At 35.6% G+C, this 11,216-nt stretch overlaps 1 protein-coding gene across 1 annotated transcript in view; it reads right to left on the minus strand.

Moving 5' to 3' along the window:
- Positions 1 to 11,216, minus strand: part of KLHL1 (kelch like family member 1) — a 402,603-nt gene that overhangs the window by 15,905 nt on the left and 375,482 nt on the right. Inside the window, exon 8 of the mRNA XM_032151000.2 lies at positions 2,866 to 3,078. Within this exon, the coding sequence (XP_032006891.1) occupies positions 2,866 to 3,078 (213 nt within the window). The remainder of the gene's footprint in view (positions 1 to 2,865; positions 3,079 to 11,216) is intronic.

Genomic DNA, 11,216 nt, shown 5'->3' on the forward strand with positions numbered 1-11,216 from the left:
TTTTCTTTCTGGTCAAATTTGCAATATGAAATGATCCCTCTGGCAACTATAAGAAGAATGAATTAGAAGATGCAGAAGTGGGTATTACAAAGTCTGGTATAGAAGGTTCCTATTATCTTGACACCCTTCTTTCACCAGCCCTCATTACCAGGATGCAGATGTGAGGGCAAAGGTGGTTCTGATCTATTATTACTCAGCAGTGGGACTGATGCCTTTGAGCATATTTTCTGATCTGTTGCCTAGATTCCAATTTTGTTTGGTATCTTAAAGGTTTACTTATTTATTTGTCTCTTTCTTCTAATACTGTAAGCTCTGTATAGCATAGTGCCAAATACATGAAAAACAATAGTTGCTGACTAAATAGGTAAATGAATGAATGTTCTTTGCCTAATAGATCACATCTTCTGGACCTAACTTCTCCTGAAACTCAATGCACATTTTGGACACTGATTTTGTCCACCAAGATGCTCTTACTAGGGCGAGGCTCAGTCACAAAATTAGTTTTCATCTGTTCCATAAACTATTCTAAAGTCCTCATTCTCATTCAGTCCCTGCCTTCTACCTTCTCTGATTTGAAGTGCCAGTATTATTTGTGCTTAAGACATCCTGAGTGCAAACAATTTTTGATAAACATTATATAACTGTACTTAACACCACCATTATATAATAGTTTACATTTCTATAGGAAATCATTGTGATATAATAAAATGTGATCTATCCATCTCTCTACAAATTCTTGCTATTTCTAATGATGTTTGCCTATGATTATATACTGCAAAACATTTTTACATTCTATGTGCAAAATGGTTCCACAGAGGCACAGTTGCATATCTTGATTTATTGAGGAGTTACATGTGAAATCAATATAGACAATATGTTATAAAAAGTGCAAAAGTGCTACTAATCTGACGGGTAGTATGAGCTAGGATAAGAATCGTGATAATGCTGCGTGCTTCTGCATTACTTAAGCTGCTCATATCCACTGCACTCCTATAACTCAAAATAGCCATGCTTATTTAAATGTAATTTTCCAACATAAATGTATTCCTAGACTGAATTATTTATGCCTCTGTTCACAAACAACATTTCAATACATTATAAAGTCGAGTTGGATGAGAATATTTGGATGAAATATCATTTCATTAGCAGCATTTATATGAGATATTCAAGGTAAAAGTAGGAGGCTCATCATATTCATCTCTTCATTTACTCAAGAATTTAGCAGAGAAAATGTAAATGAGTCAGTTGTCAGTCTATTAGCAGCATTTTAAAAATAAATGATTGTACATTTGTGAGTATAAAAGTATAAACCTATTAGGACTCTGGCCACTGTCTTCATTGTGACACGTGTAGTTCCTGATTTCCGTGGACTAGAAAATATTAAAGTGAAAATGCAATGAACTTAATGCCTTTCTCAACGTGTATACAGCCATAAAGCTACAGTCCATTTCACAGAGTAGCAATATTGGTAAATATTGTTTCTGTATTTTATTCAATTTGAACACAGCCTGCTTACCAAAAACCATCTCTTGCCAATGGACTTATCCTCAGTAAAAATAATTACACATCCTTAGAAAAAATTTCATATATGGGAAAGAATATCCTTTTTCTACCATCTATAGCACTTACAGGCCTCAATCAGGATACAGACTGTGTTTTCCTAACATAAAAAGGAAAATTTTTCTGCTGTCAGTGCTATCAGCCAGACATCTCGCTTTTCTCCCAGATACAAGTTGGGATACTGCTCTCCCACTCCCATAAAGCTTTCTGTGGCCATGTTACTGGTTTGTCATTGTAGTACAAACAAAAGAGAATTCTATTACTTGCAGTTGAAAGCTTTAAAGACCAGTGAAAAATTTACTACTCTCTGGCTTTTTCCTTTTGACATAGAGACCAGCAATGATCAATATTCTAGGTTATTTTTCATTTTGAGTACCAGAGTGGTAATATCACGGATATGTAGCATGAATGAGGAAAAAAAGCATCATGGTATTAAACCACTGAGGGTTTTAAAGTTATTTATTACAGTAGAGTTACTTACCTTATACCAATTGATAAACCAATTGACTTTTCCTCATTTCCCCATGGATCATTATGTATCCTATGTAATAGGAAATATTACCATGCATCTTACTAAGGACTCCAGTCCTTACTGCCATATAATAGTTCTAAGTAACGCACAGCCCAAAGAGAACTCAGGGATAGCTGTGCCAGAAGTCTCTGCATTGTATTCCTAGGCCTGAAGCCAAGGTGTCATCCCACTCTAGCTTCTATGCACCTGGTCAATTTTAGAAAGAGTTATAAGAGAACCTATGTTTCCTTCATACACCAGGATTATTAAAAATATAGCTCCAATCAGTCTGTCTTATGTTAAAAATGGTATGTCATAAAATAAGAACTTAATAATTCACCTTTGAGAGTTTGAAAGGGTAGTAAAACAAACAAGAACAGAAGAATAGAACACGGAAGCAAAATATCCAATATTTTTTAAAGTGTTAACAAATATTCGTGTTTCATAAATCACTCAAAACTTCGTTTTAATGTGTGTTTTAAAAGTATATCAAGAAGAAATTTAAAGATTATTTAAGGACTTGTGAAAAATCATTGTAGGAATTTAAATAAATATTAGTTGAAGGGAGGAAGCAAGGAATAAAAGAATAAGAAAATAAAGTACGTGTGTGTGTGTGTGTGTGAGAGAGAGAGAGAGAGGGACAGAGAGAGGGAGAGAGAGAAAGGAGTTAAAAATGTATCTCTAGGTGTTGAATTTACCCTTCCTAAATAATGCAATTTTTCCAATCACTTGAATCAGGCATCAATGTGATTTGCACTGTCTCTTTTGCTGTAACAGTGTCCTTGGGGTCTTACCTTTCTACATAATCCAGTAGCCGGGAACAGTGATTTGAAGCAGGAGCATCATGACCTCCTACTGCATAAAGAAAACCGTCACATGTGGCCACTCCGACACCCCCTCTCCTCTTACACATGGGAGCACACATGTTCCACTTATTTGTATGAGGATCATAATATTCCATTGAACTCAAACAGGAACTTCCATCACGACCTCCAACTGAATACAACCTAAAAACACAATTGGAAAGATGTGATTTAATATTATAGTCTGGATGACAAAATATAGAAAAGAAAAGGTCTTTTAAAATAAATTTTCACAGTATGAGGCTCAAATGTGTTGGAAATATATTACTTTGCAGGGAAATTTTGTTAAAGATAATAAATGATCACATATACTAGAAATTTCTATTTTTGTATAGAAATTGCAGTATACTAGATGAAATTAAGACAACTATAATTTTAGCCTCTATTTCTAAAAACTTGGATAGATTTAAGTTGCATACTGCAAAAATAAGTATTAGTATATTAGTTTAATAAATATTAAGAAATGGCTATTAAAATACAGAATAAAATTTAAGACAATGAACATAAACAGGAGAAAGGCATTATCCTACTTGTTGATAAGCAAGTGATTTGGCAGTATGTAACACATGCCTGTACCCTGTGTTCCATCCTCACAGTTTAGAACAATAAATAAATGTAATAAACTAAAAGTATTATCTTAACAACAACTTTCTTACTCAGTGCCTATACTATAGCTAAAGACAAGACTTTACAGGAAAAAAGAATGCAACAATGTTAGTATGATTGAAAATTGCTGAAGTTTACTTGATACACTCATCTTGCTATAATTATTTTATTAATGAGAAGTATGATAGAACCCCCCAAAATGTTATGCATCATAAATGATACTAACATGATTTGAATACATTGTCTAATCCTAATAAAATAGTCCTTCCCCATTTAATCATAGTCATGATTTCATCACAGCAAGGCACAGCGTTGCATTTATTTACATATCCATTTGCTCACTACATATTTTTGAATGTTTAGTGTGTGCCACACATTGTTAAAACTTTTATTGATATGTCCATGAACAAAACAGGAAAAAAAATCCATGCATTCAATTCTACTGAAGCAGGGACAGACATAATATACAAAGTAAACATAAATATCATTTACTACTGGGGAAGGTTCAAAGTGCAAGGGACATAGAATCCAGAAGCAGGATCAGTAATGCAACTGGTGAGGGTAGGGATTGTGGATACAATTTAAATAAGTAACCAGAAAAGGTCTCACTGAAACCTTTTGCAAAAAAAACTTGGAAGAGAGTGGTAGTGATTGGAGGTGAGTTCAGGAATATCTGGGGAAGGAAGATTTGAGGATGACTAAACAGTGAGTGAAAAGTTTCAGAAGCAGGAAGGAAGCCAGGGTGGCTGGGGCAGAGACTGAGGTGAGAGTGGTGGTTGAAGGTGAATGGCAGCTTACAAAGTGCATGTAGACTTTTCTCCTGAGTACAACAGGAAGCCATAGTGGTTTTTGAATAGAGGGAGAATATGATTTGTTTGTGTTTTAATGAGATTAGATGTGTGAAAGGAAAATAAATCCTGGGACTCCCAAATCACTAAAGCCAAAGGGAAGTCAAGCTGGGAACTCTTTAGGGCAAACCTGCCTCCCATTCTATTCCTAGAAAAGATAGCTACTAAGATAAAATAAAAAAAAATAAAATAAATAAATAAAAAAAGCTATGTGCCTCCCTCACAAGGAATTTCCTTGTGGACAAAGGACAGCAGACAGAACTCAAAGTCATCCCTCTGCTCACAGAGATAAGTGAATAACTGACTGCCTCCTTTGGAAAGGCTACTCAGAAACTCAAAAGAATGGAACCACTTGTCTCTTACCTACCTATGACCTGGAAGCCTCCTCCCCATTTCAATTTGTTCCACCTTTCCGGAAGGAACCAATGTATATCTTGCACATATTGATTGATGTCTCGTATCTCCCTAAAATGTATAAAATCAAGCTGTGCCCCAACCACCTTTGGCATACATTGTCAGGTCTCCCGAGGCTGTGTAATGGTCATGAGCCCTTAACTTTGGCAAAAAAAACTTCTTAAATTGACTGAGATCTGTCTCAGATATTTTGGGTTCGCAGATGAAATCTTTTCTTTATGGCCGGGCGCAGTGGCTCACGCCTGTAATCCCAGCACTTTGGGAGGCCGAGGCGGGTGGATCATGAGGTCAGGAGATCGAGACCATCCTGGCTAACACGGTGAAACCCCGTCTCTACTAAAAATACAAAAAAAAAATTAGCCGGGCGTGTTGGCGGGCGCCTGTAGTCCCAGCTACTCGGGAGGCTGAGGCAGGAGAATGGCGTGAACCCCGGGGGGGCGGAGCCTGCAGTCAGCCCAGATCGCGCCACTGCACTCCAGCCTGGGTGACAGAGCGAGACTCCGTCTCAAAAAAAAAAAAAAAAAAAAAATTTCTACTATGGACAATATATCCAATATAATATATTTATAAGTAGACTTAAATCTATAATATTCAATTTCTAAATACATGCATAGGAAGATAGTATTACTTAGCTTATAAATCACTCAGAATGTAGATTTACAAATTCATGCCCTAATATATAATAACTCTAAAATGTGGCATGTAAAATTATTTTAAGTCCTGGGAATGTTTTTCTAAAGCTGTTTATGTTTCTCATAATAGCTGCTATAGTGAAATATATCTGATTGCCCAAGTGTTCCCTTTATGTGTGTAATACCTCTTTGCTTGATTACTCGCAAGTAGTCTGCTAATTCTCAATCTTGTGGTATGCTAAAATTAACCAATAGGAACATTTTAAAAAACAAGTATTGAACAATTTAGCTTGCAAAAGCACCCAGAAGTGAAATAATTATTCACTTACAAGTTTTTAATCATTCTAAACACCTTATGAAATCTGAACCTCACTTATTTCTGTTTCATTTAAATTGATGATTTAACTCAAAAGAAGTATGGAATAACCCTAAGATATTAAAATGTAACTAAATGTATTTTGCAGGGACTTTACTTATGGGCATCTTTCTGTGAGACACCTAGCACAGCCCTCATACATAGTTTATAAATAAACATGATATGAACTTCTTATTCTCTATTGTTTTAAAGGAAATGTTTACTTCAAGCTGCTTTATTCATAAACATTACCCTGATAAATTATACTATTGAGTTATTTGAACCAAATATTGTTGATAATTAATAATAAAATAGTTCTAGGCAATAATAGATCACACATTTTCTGTTTCTGAAATTATTTCAAAAATTATATATAAATATATACCTAAATTTACATTAAAAAGTAGTGATGACATACAACCTACCAAGACTAAATCATGAAGAAATATGAAATATGAACAGACCTATATCTATCTAATCTAGTATCAAACTACACATAGGTCTGTTCAGATTTTGGATATTGAATCGGTAATCAAACTTCCCAACAAAGAAAAGTCCAAGAGCAAACAGATATATGAATAAATTCTCAACAGCACCAACCATCAGAGAAATGCAAATCATAACCACAATGAGATATCACCTCACTCCAGTTGGAAAAGCTATTACCAAAAAAAAAAAAAAATGCTGATGAGGATGTGAAAAAGGAGAAACTTTTATACATTGTTTATGGCAATGTAAATCAGTAAAACCATTACTAAAAACAGTATGATAGTCCCTCAAAAAATTACAAGTAGATTCACCATATGATCCAGCAATCTCACTATTTTGTATATATTCAAAGGAAATGAAACCAGTATATAAAAGAGACAGCTGCACTTCCATGTTTATTGCAGCACTGTTCACAATAGCCAAAATATGGAATCAACTAAATGCTCAACAATGGATAAATAGATAATGGAAATGTGCTCCATTTGTTGGAACACAATGGAATACTATTCAGCCATAAAAATAATAAAATCCGAATATTTTCCATAACATGGATGAGCCTGAAGGGACATTACGTTAAGCAAAATAAGCCAGGCACAGAAAGACAAATACCACATTATCTCACTCACATGTATATTCTAAAAATAATGTCTCATAGAATTTGAGAGTAAAATGGTGGTTATCAGAGACTGGAGAGAACTAGTGGTGGGGGTAGATGGAGAGAGGTTGGTCAATGGGTACAATTTTGCAGTTAGGAGAAATAACTTTTGGTACTCTATTGCACATTAGAGTGACTACAACTAACAATAATGCATTGCATAGTTTGAATAGCTAGAAGAGAGGATTTGAATGTTCTCACAACAAAGTAATGATATATGTTTAAGGTGATTAATATACTAATTACCTAATTTGTTCATTAGACAATATATACAAGTATCAAAACATAGCATTATAACCCATGAATATGTATAATTATTAGGTGTCAATAACAAAAAATAAAGCAAGCCCAGGACCAGATGACTTTACTGGTACATTCTCACTGTAAATCAAAAATAAAATTCTAAGGCTCCCAATGATATGAATAGACCCTTCCTCTTGGCCAAGGGCACTCCCGAGTTAACCTGAAAATCTCATTCAGGCCATGATGGAAGAGGAGGTTGGACATGCCTCATTAAACCCCTCCAGCATTAACATCAACATACCTTAAGTCTGATATGAAACATTTACAATCTATTCTCTCTGAATGCTGCTACTTGGAGATTTCATCTACATGATAAAACCTAGGTCTTCACAACCCCTTATCATAATCCAGACATTCCTTACTGCTGATAATAACTCTTTCAGCCAGTTGCCAGTCAGAATTTTTTTTTTTTTTTCGAGACGGAGTCTTACTTTTTGCCCAGGCTGGAATGCAGCAGCATGATCTTGGCTCACTGCAACCTCTGCCTCCTGGGTTCAAGCGATTCTCCTGCCTCAGCCTCCCAAGTAGCTGGGACTACAGGTGCCCATGACCATGCCTGGATAATTTTTGTATTTGTAGTAAAGACAGGGTTTCACCATATTGATCAGGCTGGTCTCAAACTCCTGACCTTGTGATCCATCTGCCTCAGCCTCCCACAGTGCTGGGATTACAGGCATGAGATACCGTGCCTGGCTGCCTGTCAGAAAAATGGAAAGCCTGCATATGACTTGGAAGTCCCCAACCCTGCCTTGGAGTAGCCCACCCTTCCAGACTGAACCAATGTAAATCTTGCATGTAATGGTTGATGTATTATGTCTCCATAAAATACAGAAAGCAAGCTGTACCCCTGACCACCTTGGGCACATGTCGTCAGGACCTCCTGAGGGTGTGTTATGAGTGTGTCCTTAACCTTGGCAATGTAAACTTTCTAAATTGACTGACACCTGTCTGAGAAATTTTGGGTTCACATCACAAACACTTAAAGAAGAATTAATGCTAATTCTTCTCAAATTCTTTCATATACTGAAGACAGAACACTTCTGAACACATTCTGTGAGGTTAGCATTGCCATAATACAAAAGCCAGACAAAGACACTACCAAAAACAAACAAACAAACAAACAAAAACAAACAAAAAAAACTAGAGGGTAACATCCCTATGAATACACATACAAAAATTATCATCATAATACCTGCAAACTGAATCCAACAGTACATAAACCATGACCAAATAGAATTTATACCTAGGATGCAAGGAAATTTCAACAGAAAAATCTTGATTAAAGCCATACATACACCACATGAACAGAATAAAGGATAAAAATCACATGATCATCTCAATAGATGCAGAAAACGCATTTCACAAAATTCAGCACACTTTCATGATAAAAACTCAACAAATTCAGATAGGAAGAAATGGCATCAATAAGAAAATTAAGATGCTATATATTAAACCAAATTTGCCCAGTAAAAAATCTATTATGCAGGAGGAATAAGTGAATTAATAAATACTCCACATATTTTTTTTTGAACTCCAGAATATAAAAACATGTTATTGATACACGCAGGAGGGAGAAAGGGGGAAGGTCCCTGGAGAATCTCCAGCCTGTTCACTGTGTGGATGGGGTGGAGGCTTGGGAAGCTCTTACATTTGCAGGGGGGAAGAGCCTGAACTCTCCTGTTCCTGGGTGGGGACTCGGGATTCGATCTGTGAGATGGGGACCTGTTAACAGAAACCCCCCTTGCTTTGCTGAGTTTTTTTCCTTTTCACCCAGTAAATTCCATTGCCTTTCATCCTTCAAGGTGTCTACGTGCCTAACTTTTCCTGGCTGTGTGATAAGAACCCATTTTTTTTTCTACATTTTGATTATTAAATTTACTGGTTACATTATAGAAGTTAAACACTTAGCCTATCAGCATATTTTTTCACTAATAGCATACATAAACATATATTTTATTTGCAAATAGCAAAGTTCACAGGTTATAATATAACTTATTTCTTTGATGTAAGTACACATTTTATAAATCCTCCCCCAATAAAAATCCAGTAACATAGGGATTTTAACACACAAGAAGTTTATGTAATGCCTTGGTAAATATGAAATAATATTTGGCAGTTCTCTTTGTAAAATAAATGCTTTATATCTGCTGTTATTTTATAAATTACTAACTAAAGCTCCATTGTCAGTGGTATCTTTCATTTAGTATATGGTGTGTCCTATGGCGTGTTCTTTTCATGTCATTCATAAATTGATATGTCCTCAGATTAAAAGTGTAATTATAATTTTAATAACATAAAAAATAACAATACTAAGACAGTTAATACTATCAAGGCAAAATTACTTGAAAATACACTGAATTTTTTCTCAAGAAAGACCTTCGAAAAAGACATGAGAAAATAGGAATTTGTGTAAAAGAAATAATATTGTTATTTTGGACTACTTCATGGATCCATTATTAAAACCAATAGATTTCAATACTTTCAAAAAAATTAAAATATGTACTTTTTGAATATATGCTACCAACCAGCATTGTCTGCAATCCATTTATTTGTGAATATAAATTAAGTGTGAATTAGGCTAAGAATGAGAATGTAAAAATAAGTAACAATACCTATTACTATAATTATTCTTAAAAGCATAAAAATAACCAAGGCATTTAAATAGTGAACTCTGAGCAGTTCAAATCTATGCTACAATATACACACAAGTCTTCAGGAATAATTATCAGGTCAAACACAGTGGCTCACGCTTATAATCCCAGCACTTTGTGAGGCCAAAGTGGAAGGATGACTTTAACCCAGGAGTTCAAGACCAGCCTGGGCAACATGGCGAAACCCCATCTCTACAAAAATTACAAAAATTAGCTGGGCATGTTAGCACATGCCTGTAGTCCCAGCTACTCAGAGGCTGAGGCAGGAGGAACACTTGAACCCAGGAGGTCAAGGCTACAGTGGGCTAGAATCATGTCACTGCACTCCAGCCTGGGCGACCGAGCCAGACCCTGTCTCAAAACACAAAAACAGAAACAATCATCAAAGGCAATCTTCTTAGATCTCCCCCTCACCATCTATTTACTCATAGTTTAAACTGATTCCCTGCTTCTTTCACTGAAATGACAAATTAGATGTTGGGAATTTGAAGAGCATAGAATAATCTGATGATGGAAGTCAATGCACTGGCAGCATAGGAAGTGACAGCTGACAGTTTCACAGCAAGAAAGGCAATGTGACATTTCCACTTTGAGTTGAAAGATGAGTAAAAATTTGTAAGATAAAAAAAACGGGGGAAGCTTAACTACAAGGAAAGCATTATATGTAAGGACCAGGGGCATGAAAGGTCATAGCAGTTGATGAATGAAGAGTGACAGGTACGTCATATTGATGGAAGGGGTGGTAGTAAAGGAGAGGATGAAAGAGATGCAGCTTGTAGGATAAGAAAGTTAGATTTAAAATGAAGGGAGTTGCATGCCATGTTATGGAGTTAAGGTTTCATTACAAGGCAGTGAGTTAAGGACAGAAAAATAACATTCTTCAAAACCATCAGCTTCATAGTTCCATTTACTATAAATGTTGACCAGTATATCCTTGCATGCCAGGAATTGATAGGAGATCCAGAAATATTGTTGACTAAGTGCACTTTTCTAGGACCTTGCTGAGAATTGCAAGAATCTGAGTCTTCCCTGCTATTTTGTCTATTTATGTGTTTACCAGCATACAGATAAGTTTTACCTAACGTTCAGCCACCAGGTTTCAATGTCTTGAGGCCTAGTTAGCAGGTGCTCGTCTAAGTTAGTGCCATACATTTTATATTCTATTACATACAATACAGCAGCTCAACAAAACAAATCCTGTATTGATTAGGATATGTGTTTGAATGTGTGTAAACATAGTTTTACAAGTGATGAGACCCAGGCTGCATTGCTAGAGTATGAGCATTGTCAAGAACTGTGAAGAATCAGAAATTCTTTTATTTTTACTTT

The sequence above is a fragment of the Hylobates moloch genome, unplaced genomic scaffold, assembly GCF_009828535.3.
Source record: "Hylobates moloch isolate HMO894 unplaced genomic scaffold, HMol_V3 SCAFFOLD_4, whole genome shotgun sequence".
Classification (NCBI taxonomy): Eukaryota; Metazoa; Chordata; class Mammalia; order Primates; family Hylobatidae; genus Hylobates; species Hylobates moloch.